This window comes from Oncorhynchus mykiss, chromosome 6, assembly GCF_057628025.1.
Source record: "Oncorhynchus mykiss isolate SJ-2025 chromosome 6, ASM5762802v1, whole genome shotgun sequence".
Classification (NCBI taxonomy): domain Eukaryota; kingdom Metazoa; phylum Chordata; class Actinopteri; order Salmoniformes; family Salmonidae; genus Oncorhynchus; species Oncorhynchus mykiss.
Genome location: NC_143027.1, coordinates 26,930,874 through 26,944,501, shown reverse-complemented (window position 1 = coordinate 26,944,501; position 13,628 = coordinate 26,930,874). Strand labels below are relative to the sequence as shown.

General features: G+C 50.9%; 1 protein-coding gene and 1 pseudogene across 1 annotated transcript; one reads left to right on the top strand and one right to left on the bottom strand.

Moving 5' to 3' along the window:
• Nucleotides 1-226: 226 nt before the first annotated feature.
• On the bottom strand, nucleotides 227-11,819 carry LOC110526092 (ATP-dependent RNA helicase DDX51-like). Its single transcript, XM_090237420.1, has 7 exons — nucleotides 11,497-11,819; nucleotides 10,793-11,132; nucleotides 10,645-10,678; nucleotides 10,272-10,343; nucleotides 10,032-10,168; nucleotides 1,171-1,279; nucleotides 227-1,055 (listed from the first exon to the last, which is right to left on the bottom strand). Exons 2-7 carry the CDS (start codon nucleotides 10,885-10,887, stop codon nucleotides 951-953), a joined length of 552 nt encoding a protein of 183 aa, XP_090093546.1. The 5' UTR covers nucleotides 10,888-11,132; nucleotides 11,497-11,819; the 3' UTR covers nucleotides 227-950.
• Nucleotides 11,820-11,912: 93 nt separating this feature from the next.
• Nucleotides 11,913-13,351, top strand: LOC110525624 (KH domain-containing, RNA-binding, signal transduction-associated protein 1 pseudogene; annotated as a pseudogene).
• The last annotated feature ends 277 nt before the right edge of the window (nucleotides 13,352-13,628 follow it).

The following is a 13,628-nucleotide window of genomic DNA, read 5'->3' as shown; positions in this document are numbered from 1 at the left end:
AATACCATCTACTGTATCTTGCCTATGCCGCTCTGTACCATCACTCACTCATATATCTTTATGTACATATTCTTTATCCCCTTACACTTGTGTGTATAAGGTAGTACTTTTGGAATTGTTAGCTAGATTACTTGTTGGTTATTACTGCATTGTCGGAACTAGAAGCACAAGCATTTCGCTACTGTAACGGTTTTCTGTATGAGAAGGAGAGTCGGACCAAAATGCAGCGTGTAGATTGCGATCCATGTTTTAATGAACAAACGTAAAACACGAATCAATACAAACACTACAAAATAAAGAACGTGATGAACGTAACGAAAACCTAAACAGCCCTATCTGGTGAAAACACATAGACAGAAACAATCACCCACAAACACACAGTGAAACCCAGGCTACCTAAATATGGTTCCCAATCAGAGACAATGACGAACACCTGCCTCTGATTGAGTACCATATCAGGCCGAACATAGAACTGGACAAACTAGACATGTAACATAGAATGCCCACTCAGATCACACCCTGACCAACCAAAACATAGAAACATACAAAGTAAACTATGGTCAGGGTGTGACAGCTACACTCGCATTAACATCTGCTAACCATGTGTATGTGACAAATAAAATTTGATTTGATTTGACATAGTACTCTCCAAAAAAAGAGACCACAGTGACACATTGCTCTGGGATATAGGAGAAATAAAAAATCTATTGCAATAATTTTTTGGTAAAGAACACAAATAAAAAAACAGAAATGTTTAAATCACCGAAATGCATATATCCGAGAATAATGTGTGAAAGCACACAATCCATAGGTGTAGTACAGTTTGTATTCTCTAACAAACAAACCACATAGTTGCCGGTCCTGAATTTCCAGTACTGTCTGAAAGAATCCTGAGAAGTGAGGTCTTCCCTCGCTGCAGTGATAAGTGCAGGCTCTGTCCTCTTGAAGATCTAGACTGCTTCAGAACCCCTCTTGGATCTGTAAACTGCCTTGGTCACCTGACTGAGCCAAGACTGGTGCATGCGGTCAATCATCCGGTCTGCCTCATCAATGATCTGAGAGAAGGATTTATAATGAGAACATCATGAATTATGAATACTTTATTTAAATACTGTTAGTCATAACATCCATGCAAATAAAATGGACACTGTACTTGTATTAGTGACCCACAAGGAAGCGGAGGTGTTCCAAACTGAAACCATAAATCTTATTGATGTGATCAACCAGTCTCCCAGGGGTTGCGACAACAATGTCTGCCAAACTGTGGCTTGTTCCACCTCTGTAAAAATAGCAAAAGGTATCTCTTTCAGACTGATTCTCTTTAAAATCATGGTGCCTGTCACGCCCTGACCATAGTTTACTTTGTATTTTCTATGTTTTGATTGGTCAGGGTGTGATCTGAGTGGGTATTCTATGTTTCATGTCTTGTTTGTCTATTTCTATGTTCAGCCTGATATGGTTCTCAGTCAGAGGCAGGTGTTCGTCATTGTCTCTGATTGGGAACCATATTTAGGTAGCCTGGGTTTCACTGTGTGTTTGTGGGTGATTGTTCCTGTCTATGTGTTTTTCACCAGATAGGCTGTTTTAGGTTTTTCGTTACGTTCATCACGTTCTTTATTTTGTAGTGTTTGCATTGATTCGTGTTTTACGTTTGTTCATTAAAACATGGATCGCAATCTACACGCTGCATTTTGGTCCGACTCTCCTTCTCATCAAGAAAACCGTGACAGAATCACCCACCACAAAAGGACCAAGCAGCGTGTCAACAGGCAGGAGCAGCGCGAGGAGATGCGCAATAAGGATTTCTGGACATGGGAGGAAATCCTCGACGGGAGAGGACCCTGGGCTAAACCAGGGGAGTGTAGCCACCCAAAGGTGCAGCGGGAGAAGAAACAACAGGAGCAGCCCAAAGAGGAGTGCAGTATGGAGTATACGACTTGGGAGGAGATCGACAGGTGGGCGGCCGACCCAGGGAGAGTGCCGGAGCCCGCCTGGGATTCGATGGAGCAGTGCGCGGAAGGATATAGGAGAATGGAGTTTGCGAAGCAAGCAAGGCGGCGCGGACGGAGGCCCCATAGTCAGCCCAAAAAAATTCTTGGGGGGGGGCTCAGGGAGAGTGTGGCAGAGTCAGGAGCCAGACCTGAGCCAACTCTCCCTGTTTATCGTGAGGAGCCAAGGAGAGCAGAACCAGAGCCGGTGTTGGAGGTGAGTGAAACAGAGACTGTGAAGGAGTTAATGGGGAAATTGGAGGAGAGAGAAATGAGGGAGTTGCTGTGTTGGTGCATTTTGCATAGAATTCGCCTGACGGAACGTGTCAGGGATTTGATGGCACCTGGGTTAGCGCTCCATACTCGTCCTGAGGTCCGTTTTAGTCGGCTGGTGAAGTTGGTTCCAGTCTCACGCATCAGGCCTCCTGTGCCCATCCCTAGCCTTGCACGTCCTGTGCCAGCACTATGCATCAGGCCTACAGTGCGCCTCGCCTGTTCAGCGCAGCCAGAGCCTCTCTCATCTCATGCGCTATCGGAGTCTTCCGCCTGTTCAGCGCAGCTAGAGCCTCTCTCCTCTCCTGCGCTGCCGGAGTCTCCCGCCTGTTCAGCGCAGCCAGAGCCTCTCTTCTCTACTGCGCTATCGGAGTCTCCCGACTGTTCAGCGCAGCCAGAGCCTTTCTACTCTCCTGCGCTGCCGGAGTCTCCCGCCTGTTCAGCGCAGCCAGAGCCTTTCTGCTCTCCTGCGCTGCCGGAATCTCCCGCCTGTTCAGCGCAGCCGGAGCCTCTCTCCTCTCCTGCGCTGTCGGAGTCTCCCGCCTGTTCAGCGCAGCCAGAACTGCCAGTCTGCATGAAGCAGCCCGAGCTGCCAGTCTGCAATGAGCTGCCAGTCTGCAAGGAGCTGCCAGTCTGCAAGGAGCTGTCCGTCTGCATGGAGCAGCCTGAGCTGTCAGTTTGCAAGGAGCAGCCAGAACTGTCAGTCTACATGAAGCAGCCAGAGCTGCCAGTCTGCAAGGAGCTGCCAGTCTGCAAGGAGCTGCCAGTCTGCAAGGAGCTGCCAGCCTGCAAGGAGCTGCCAGTCTGCAAGGAGCTGCCAGTCTGCAAGGAGCCGCCAGAGCTGCCTGTCTGCAAGGAGCCGCCAGAGCTGCCTGTCTGCAAGGAGCCGCCAGAGCTGCCAGCCTGCAAGGAGCTGCCAGCCTGCAAGGAGCTGCCAGCCTGCAAGGAGCTGCCAGTCTGCAAGGAGCTGCCAGTCTGCAAGGAGCTGCCAGCCTGCAAGGAGCTGTCAGTCTGCATGAAGCAGCCCGAGCTGTCAGTTTGCAAGGAGCAGCCAGAGCTGTCAGTCTACATGAAGCAGCCAGAGCTGCCAGTCTGCAAGGAGCTGCCAGTCGGCAAGGAGCTGCCAGTCTGCAAGGAGCTGCCAGTCTGCAAAGAGCTGCCAGTCTGCAAGGAGCTGCCAGCCTGCAAGGAGCTGCCAGCCTGCAAGGAGCTGTCAGTCTGCATGGAGCTGCCAGTCTCCAAGGAGCCGCCAGAGCTGCCTGTCTGCAGGATGCCGCAAAAGCTGCCAGTCTGCAAGGAGCCGCCAGAGCTGCCAGTCTGCAAGGAGCCGCCAGAGCTGCCAGTCTGCAAGGAGCCGCCAGAGCTGCCAGTTAGCATGGAGCAGCCAGGGCCGCCAGTCAGCATTGAGCAGCCAGTCAGCATGGAGCAGCTGGAGCTGCCAGTCGGCATGGAGCTGCCAGTCAGTATGGAGCAGCCAGAGCCGCCAGTCAGCATGGAGCAGCCAGTCAGCATGGAGCAGCCAGAGCTGCCAGTCAGCATGGAGCAGCCAGAGCTGCCAGTCAGTATTGAGCAGCCAGTCAGCATGGAGCAGCCAGATCTGCCGGTCGACCAGACTCTCCCAGATCTGCCGGTCGACCAGACTCTCCCAGATCTGCCGGTCGACCAGACTCTCCCAGATCTGCCGGTCGACCAGACTCTTCCAGAGCTGCCGGTCGACCAGACTCTTCCAGAGTTGTCAGTCGACCAGACTCTTCCAGATCTGCCCGTCGTCCAGACTCTTCCAGATCTGCCCGTCGTCCAGACTCTTCCAGATCTGCCCGTCGTCCAGACTCTTCCAGATCTGCCAGTCGACCAGACTCTTCCAGATCTGCCCGTCGTCCAGACTCTTCCAGATCTGCCCGTCGTCCAGACTCTTCCAGATCTGCCCGTCGTCCAGACTCTTCCAGATCTGCCCGTCGTCCAGACTCTTCCAGATCTGACAGTCGTCCAGACTCTTCCAGATCTGACAGTCGTCCAGACTCTTCCAGATCTGACAGTCGTCCAGACTCTTCCAGATCTGACAGTCGTCCAGACTCTTCCAGATCTGACAGTCGACCAGACTCTTCCAGATCTGACAGTCGACCAGACTTTTCCAGATCTGCCAGTCGACCAGACTCTTCCAGATCTGCCAGTCGACCAGACTCTTCCAGATCCGCCAGTCGTCCAGACTCTCTCAGATCCGCCAGTCGTCCAGACTCTCCCAGATCCGCCAGTCGACCAGATTCTCCCAGATCCGCCAGTCGACCAGATTCTCCCAGATCCGCCAGTCGACCAGATTCTCCCAGATCCGCCAGTCGACCAGATTCTCCCAGATCCGCCAGTCGACCAGATTCTCCCAGATCCGCCAGTCGACCAGATTCTCCCAGATCCGCCAGTCGACCAGATTCTCCCAGATCCGCCAGTCGACCAGATTCTCCCAGATCCGCCAGTCGACCAGATTCTCCCAGATCCGCCAGTCGACCAGATTCTCCCAGATCCGCCAGTCGACCAGATTCTCCCAGATCCGCCAGTCGACCAGATTCTCCCAGATCCGCCAGTCGACCAGATTCTCCCAGATCCGCCAGTCGACCAGATTCTCCCAGATCCGCCAGTCGACCAGATTCTCCCAGATCCGCCAGTCGACCAGATTCTTCCAGATCCGCCAGTCGACCAGATTCTCCCAGATCCGCCAGTCGACCAGATTCTCCCAGATCCGCCAGTCGACCAGATTCTCCCAGATCCGCCAGTCGACCAGATTCTCCCAGATCCGCCAGTCGAACAGATTCTCCCAGATCCGCCAGTCGACCAGATTCTTCCAGATCTGCTAGTCGACCAGGATCTGCTGAAACCGCCAGCCAGCCAGGTTCTGGTAGTTTCTACTACCTGCCTGGGCTTCTTCTCAGTGCTGAGCTTCTTCTCAGTGCTGAGCTTCCTCTCAGTGCTGAGCTACCCATCTGTCCCGAGTTACCTCTGTCCCGAGCTGTCCCTCTGTCCCATGTTATCATTGTGGTGGGTAACCTATTTAGGGACGTTTAGGAGGGGGATTAAAACTGTCATGGAGTGGGGTCCACGTCCAGTGCCAGAGCCGCCACCGCGGACAGATGCCCACCCAGACCCTCCCCTATAGGTTCAGGTTTTGCGGCCGGAGTCCGCACCTTGGGGGGGGGTACTGTCACGCCCTGACCATAGTTTACTTTGTATTTTCTATGTTTTGATTGGTCAGGGTGTGATCTGAGTGGGTATTCTATGTTTCATGTCTTGTTTGTCTATTTCTATGTTCAGCCTGATATGGTTCTCAGTCAGAGGCAGGTGTTCGTCATTGTCTCTGATTGGGAACCATATTTAGGTAGCCTGGGTTTCACTGTGTGTTTGTGGGTGATTGTTCCTGTCTATGTGTTTTTCACCAGATAGGCTGTTTTAGGTTTTTCGTTACGTTCATCACGTTCTTTATTTTGTAGTGTTTGCATTGATTCGTGTTTTACGTTTGTTCATTAAAACATGGATCGCAATCTACACGCTGCATTTTGGTCCGACTCTCCTTCTCATCAAGAAAACCGTGACAGAATCACCCACCACAAAAGGACCAAGCAGCGTGTCAACAGGCAGGAGCAGCGCGAGGAGATGCGCAATAAGGATTTCTGGACATGGGAGGAAATCCTCGACGGGAGAGGACCCTGGGCTAAACCAGGGGAGTGTAGCCACCCAAAGGTGCAGCGGGAGAAGAAACAACAGGAGCAGCCCAAAGAGGAGTGCAGTATGGAGTATACGACTTGGGAGGAGATCGACAGGTGGGCGGCCGACCCAGGGAGAGTGCCGGAGCCCGCCTGGGATTCGATGGAGCAGTGCGCGGAAGGATATAGGAGAATGGAGTTTGCGAAGCAAGCAAGGCGGCGCGGACGGAGGCCCCATAGTCAGCCCAAAAAAATTCTTGGGGGGGGGCTCAGGGAGAGTGTGGCAGAGTCAGGAGCCAGACCTGAGCCAACTCTCCCTGTTTATCGTGAGGAGCCAAGGAGAGCAGAACCAGAGCCGGTGTTGGAGGTGAGTGAAACAGAGACTGTGAAGGAGTTAATGGGGAAATTGGAGGAGAGAGAAATGAGGGAGTTGCTGTGTTGGTGCATTTTGCATAGAATTCGCCTGACGGAACGTGTCAGGGATTTGATGGCACCTGGGTTAGCGCTCCATACTCGTCCTGAGGTCCGTTTTAGTCGGCTGGTGAAGTTGGTTCCAGTCTCACGCATCAGGCCTCCTGTGCCCATCCCTAGCCTTGCACGTCCTGTGCCAGCACTATGCATCAGGCCTACAGTGCGCCTCGCCTGTTCAGCGCAGCCAGAGCCTCTCTCATCTCATGCGCTATCGGAGTCTTCCGCCTGTTCAGCGCAGCTAGAGCCTCTCTCCTCTCCTGCGCTGCCGGAGTCTCCCGCCTGTTCAGCGCAGCCAGAGCCTCTCTTCTCTACTGCGCTATCGGAGTCTCCCGACTGTTCAGCGCAGCCAGAGCCTTTCTACTCTCCTGCGCTGCCGGAGTCTCCCGCCTGTTCAGCGCAGCCAGAGCCTTTCTGCTCTCCTGCGCTGCCGGAATCTCCCGCCTGTTCAGCGCAGCCGGAGCCTCTCTCCTCTCCTGCGCTGTCGGAGTCTCCCGCCTGTTCAGCGCAGCCAGAACTGCCAGTCTGCATGAAGCAGCCCGAGCTGCCAGTCTGCAATGAGCTGCCAGTCTGCAAGGAGCTGCCAGTCTGCAAGGAGCTGTCCGTCTGCATGGAGCAGCCTGAGCTGTCAGTTTGCAAGGAGCAGCCAGAACTGTCAGTCTACATGAAGCAGCCAGAGCTGCCAGTCTGCAAGGAGCTGCCAGTCTGCAAGGAGCTGCCAGTCTGCAAGGAGCTGCCAGCCTGCAAGGAGCTGCCAGTCTGCAAGGAGCTGCCAGTCTGCAAGGAGCCGCCAGAGCTGCCTGTCTGCAAGGAGCCGCCAGAGCTGCCTGTCTGCAAGGAGCCGCCAGAGCTGCCAGCCTGCAAGGAGCTGCCAGCCTGCAAGGAGCTGCCAGCCTGCAAGGAGCTGCCAGTCTGCAAGGAGCTGCCAGTCTGCAAGGAGCTGCCAGCCTGCAAGGAGCTGTCAGTCTGCATGAAGCAGCCCGAGCTGTCAGTTTGCAAGGAGCAGCCAGAGCTGTCAGTCTACATGAAGCAGCCAGAGCTGCCAGTCTGCAAGGAGCTGCCAGTCGGCAAGGAGCTGCCAGTCTGCAAGGAGCTGCCAGTCTGCAAAGAGCTGCCAGTCTGCAAGGAGCTGCCAGCCTGCAAGGAGCTGCCAGCCTGCAAGGAGCTGTCAGTCTGCATGGAGCTGCCAGTCTCCAAGGAGCCGCCAGAGCTGCCTGTCTGCAGGATGCCGCAAAAGCTGCCAGTCTGCAAGGAGCCGCCAGAGCTGCCAGTCTGCAAGGAGCCGCCAGAGCTGCCAGTCTGCAAGGAGCCGCCAGAGCTGCCAGTTAGCATGGAGCAGCCAGGGCCGCCAGTCAGCATTGAGCAGCCAGTCAGCATGGAGCAGCTGGAGCTGCCAGTCGGCATGGAGCTGCCAGTCAGTATGGAGCAGCCAGAGCCGCCAGTCAGCATGGAGCAGCCAGTCAGCATGGAGCAGCCAGAGCTGCCAGTCAGCATGGAGCAGCCAGAGCTGCCAGTCAGTATTGAGCAGCCAGTCAGCATGGAGCAGCCAGATCTGCCGGTCGACCAGACTCTCCCAGATCTGCCGGTCGACCAGACTCTCCCAGATCTGCCGGTCGACCAGACTCTCCCAGATCTGCCGGTCGACCAGACTCTTCCAGAGCTGCCGGTCGACCAGACTCTTCCAGAGTTGTCAGTCGACCAGACTCTTCCAGATCTGCCCGTCGTCCAGACTCTTCCAGATCTGCCCGTCGTCCAGACTCTTCCAGATCTGCCCGTCGTCCAGACTCTTCCAGATCTGCCAGTCGACCAGACTCTTCCAGATCTGCCCGTCGTCCAGACTCTTCCAGATCTGCCCGTCGTCCAGACTCTTCCAGATCTGCCCGTCGTCCAGACTCTTCCAGATCTGCCCGTCGTCCAGACTCTTCCAGATCTGACAGTCGTCCAGACTCTTCCAGATCTGACAGTCGTCCAGACTCTTCCAGATCTGACAGTCGTCCAGACTCTTCCAGATCTGACAGTCGTCCAGACTCTTCCAGATCTGACAGTCGACCAGACTCTTCCAGATCTGACAGTCGACCAGACTTTTCCAGATCTGCCAGTCGACCAGACTCTTCCAGATCTGCCAGTCGACCAGACTCTTCCAGATCCGCCAGTCGTCCAGACTCTCTCAGATCCGCCAGTCGTCCAGACTCTCCCAGATCCGCCAGTCGACCAGATTCTCCCAGATCCGCCAGTCGACCAGATTCTCCCAGATCCGCCAGTCGACCAGATTCTCCCAGATCCGCCAGTCGACCAGATTCTCCCAGATCCGCCAGTCGACCAGATTCTCCCAGATCCGCCAGTCGACCAGATTCTCCCAGATCCGCCAGTCGACCAGATTCTCCCAGATCCGCCAGTCGACCAGATTCTCCCAGATCCGCCAGTCGACCAGATTCTCCCAGATCCGCCAGTCGACCAGATTCTCCCAGATCCGCCAGTCGACCAGATTCTCCCAGATCCGCCAGTCGACCAGATTCTCCCAGATCCGCCAGTCGACCAGATTCTCCCAGATCCGCCAGTCGACCAGATTCTCCCAGATCCGCCAGTCGACCAGATTCTCCCAGATCCGCCAGTCGACCAGATTCTTCCAGATCCGCCAGTCGACCAGATTCTCCCAGATCCGCCAGTCGACCAGATTCTCCCAGATCCGCCAGTCGACCAGATTCTCCCAGATCCGCCAGTCGACCAGATTCTCCCAGATCCGCCAGTCGAACAGATTCTCCCAGATCCGCCAGTCGACCAGATTCTTCCAGATCTGCTAGTCGACCAGGATCTGCTGAAACCGCCAGCCAGCCAGGTTCTGGTAGTTTCTACTACCTGCCTGGGCTTCTTCTCAGTGCTGAGCTTCTTCTCAGTGCTGAGCTTCCTCTCAGTGCTGAGCTACCCATCTGTCCCGAGTTACCTCTGTCCCGAGCTGTCCCTCTGTCCCATGTTATCATTGTGGTGGGTAACCTATTTAGGGACGTTTAGGAGGGGGATTAAAACTGTCATGGAGTGGGGTCCACGTCCAGTGCCAGAGCCGCCACCGCGGACAGATGCCCACCCAGACCCTCCCCTATAGGTTCAGGTTTTGCGGCCGGAGTCCGCACCTTGGGGGGGGGTACTGTCACGCCCTGACCATAGTTTACTTTGTATTTTCTATGTTTTGATTGGTCAGGGTGTGATCTGAGTGGGTATTCTATGTTTCATGTCTTGTTTGTCTATTTCTATGTTCAGCCTGATATGGTTCTCAGTCAGAGGCAGGTGTTCGTCATTGTCTCTGATTGGGAACCATATTTAGGTAGCCTGGGTTTCACTGTGTGTTTGTGGGTGATTGTTCCTGTCTATGTGTTTTTCACCAGATAGGCTGTTTTAGGTTTTTCGTTACGTTCATCACGTTCTTTATTTTGTAGTGTTTGCATTGATTCGTGTTTTACGTTTGTTCATTAAAACATGGATCGCAATCTACACGCTGCATTTTGGTCCGACTCTCCTTCTCATCAAGAAAACCGTGACAGTGCCATTTATGCACAAAGGACTATTTTGAGTGAAAGGAAACTCTAAGCTTAAACAAATAGAATAATTTAATATCTACCCAGGAAGAAAGACCTTGATGTGTCTTGACTGGGTTTCAGAGAGCGATGCCTGCTCTTTGGCAAAAAACTTTTGACCAGCGATTATAACCACTTTCAAGCTGGTGCCCTCCGCATATGAACTGAATACTTTGCAAACCTGTTTGAGGAAAAACATTCAACGATTTTCAGTGGATGTGAGCTAACCAAAAACAATCACAAGTTATCTCCATCATGGAGATTGAAGGTTTGACCCTAGTTACCTGCTGTGCAAGCTCTTTGGTGGGCAACACTGTCAAAACCCGGATGTCACATAAACCTCGCTCCATCAGTGCCTAAGACGACATGAGAACATCAAACTTTCTATCTAATGAAAGAAAACACACCTTCCATAAAAAATGTATGGCTGATGGTTTAATTCATACCTGAATAACAGGTATAACAAATGCACTTTTATTACCATTTTGTTCCACAAATCGAATTGCACCGAATCGTTTCAAACTAAAAGTATTGTATCGTAGCCCATGTATCTAGATGCGTATCGAATTGTGCTTGTAAGGAGAGATGCACATCTCTAGGACAATTTCCACTACAAGTTATATCAATGTGATAGTGCACTTAACCAAAATACGGTACCTTTTGAATAATCTTTTTCTCAAAATCATCCCATCTAAGACCAAGGAGAGAAGCAAAGACAAAATAAGGGATACAAATATAAAAATGTATTCTTATGAATGTTATACTATTTCAAATGTAAATGTGTGACAAAATGATAGATACAGACCTTTGTCTTCTGTTAGTTGTATATTTTTTGTAGCATTTTTCTTCTTTGCATGCATTGTCACCTTTGGAAAGTTCTTCAGGGTCAGGTGGAGACATGTTGGTTTACTTGCTCTTTCCTCTTCTTTGGGTGTTTTGTCTCCTCAAGGTTGTCTCCGTTGTTTTTTATTTTCTTCTTCGCAGAGGTGTCCCTGTCATTCTGAACTATTGTTTTTGACTTGTGTTCCCCTTGACATGCCAAGCTCTGTTGCTCCTCGACTTTGGCCTTCCTCTGAAGCTTAGCCAACAATACTTTGGATCGAGACTCGTTGCTAGAGCCATCACTTTCCTCATCTCCAAGATATCTATGAAAAGCATAATGTATGTCATTGTAGTTCGTTTTAGGTCCTTACTTTATTTAACGTTACTGTACACTTTATAAACACACGTATTACTACATTAATCCAGGAGGTTGCTAGCCATCACACAACAAACACAAACAGTGAACATACATATTAATAAGTAACATAGCTATTGTTCAAATGTTGAAACGGGCTACAACAAAAATATGTGGGCAAACTTCATGTAGCTCTATTAGCCTATCCACGGATGGCTAGCTGGAAATTAAGTCAGGAGTCTACAATATCACAATGCATTTTTCAAACAGTTCACTATGTCAACTATTATGAGTCGATACAATTTAGATCTCAGCGTTTGCTTTGCTTTTACCAAAGATATTAGCCACAGTTCTCTCTGCATTTACACACATGTATTTTCCTGTTGACAGACGCTTTAAAACGATGTTGGTCGCTTTTTGATGCGAAAACAGAAGGCTTGACCACTTAAAAAATATAAAGGGAAATGTTTTCTTCCTATCTTGTGAGTAAGTAAAGCTATTCTAATTATCCTCTTTGTTAATAGATATATTGTTCATATTTTGCTTAGTGATAACAATATTTATATATTTCAAAAATGCATTGAACGCGTTATAAAACAAGCAGCCTTTTCTTTAAGACCCCTTCCACCCTGTAACGTGCAGCCTTCCAAATGATGACGCAGTCCAAAGAAAATCAAAGGATGAGACTGCGCTAATTTGATTCTACAAGCCGTAATCATCCACAACGCGCTCTCTTTTAGCGGTGAAATACGGATAACGTGTAGCTAGTTACCGGAGAATATTACGTTCGGAAACATAGCTGAGAACATCAAGCGGGTCAACTTTATAAAGTAGGTTGTTTTGGGACGCTCCCGACCGACTGGAAACCAAGTAAACGAAAACGTTACAGAACGTGAGCCACATGAGTTCTGACGCTAAGCCCGAGCCTAAACAAGCCTAAATGGAGAATGAAAGCAAGTATCTCCCTGAGCTTCTGTCAGAAAAAGACCGTCTGGATTCTTTATTCACACATGCAATAAAACTTATATCTACAGAGATAGAAAGGAGAGACAAATAAAGAGACAGAAAGAGAAACTAACCTGGGCCTGTTTACCACAAAGAACATCAAGGTCAAGGAACGTGTACTCATTCCAGTCAAACAGTACCCAAGGTTCAACTTTGTTGGTAAGATTTTGGGACCCCAGGGGAACACAATCAAGCGCCTCCAGGAGGAAACTGGAGCAAAGATCTCAGTATTGGGCAAAGGTTCCATGAGGGACAAGGTGAAGGAGCAAGAGCTGAGAAAGGGTGGTGAGCCCAAATATGCTCATCTGGGCATGGAACTGCAGGTCTTCATAGAGGTGTTTGCTCCTATACCTGAGGCATACCTGCGCATGGCTCACGCCATGGACAAGGTCAAGAAGTTCCTCATCCCTCAGAACACCATGGATGGTATATGCCAGGATCAGTTCATGGAGATTGGCTACCTGAATGGCGGTCAAGATTCACAATCCAGGGGACGAGGGGGCCCTCCAGACAGGGGCAAGGGAGCACCCCCACCCAACTCAGTAGGAGCCAGGGGCAGAGGAATGCTACCTCGTGGAGGCACTCAAAGTGGTGCCGCTTCCCAATGAGGACCTCCCAGGGGTGTGTCGGCCAGAGGGGCTCCAGCTGGTCGGGGTGGACCCCCCTCTCCACCTGCTAGAGGAGGCACTACACCCCGTTCCAGACCACCCACCCCAGGGACACCAAGGATGCTACCATCCCCAGCCCACTCCCACCAGCAGCACCACCACCCAAGGCTGAGGCCTACAATGAATATCCTGTCTATGAAGAAAGCTACGCTGAGCCTGCATATGAAGGTTATGACAACTTTTACAGTCAACAACCTCCACAAGCGGACACAGAGTACTATGACTACGGACATGGTGAGGCTCAGGAGACTTATGAACCCTATGCCCAGGATGATTGGGAGGGTTAATGGTCCTCCACTGGAGGCAAAACCCCTCCAGCGAGGCAGGATAAGAGGGGGGCCTACGGAGAGCATCCATATGGAAGATACTGAACAGTCTCTGGTAGAGGGTTGCCATTTATAACTCACTTAACTCTCCAAAGTAATTTCCTTAAATGTTTTTATTTTACATTTTCTGTAGTTTTTTTGTTTTTTAATGATTTGAGAGCAGGACAACTGGATGTATGGTATCGAGTGTGCGTAGCAAGCAAATGCAAGGATTTGGATAATACGTTTTCATTCAATGTTTGTTTCCACTGCATCATTGACAGTTTTAATATCTAATTTAATGGTTACTTAGAGAAACGTGATACCTTGTATAGTGTTAAATGTTATTTTTTAAGGTTTGTTTCAGTTTGTCTTGAAATGATTTGTGGCAGTTGCAGTCTCATTTAGGCTGCATTTCTAACGTATTTTTAGCTAAAACTTGATTAATGACGTCAATGTAACATCGGCAACTAGACTAAGAATATA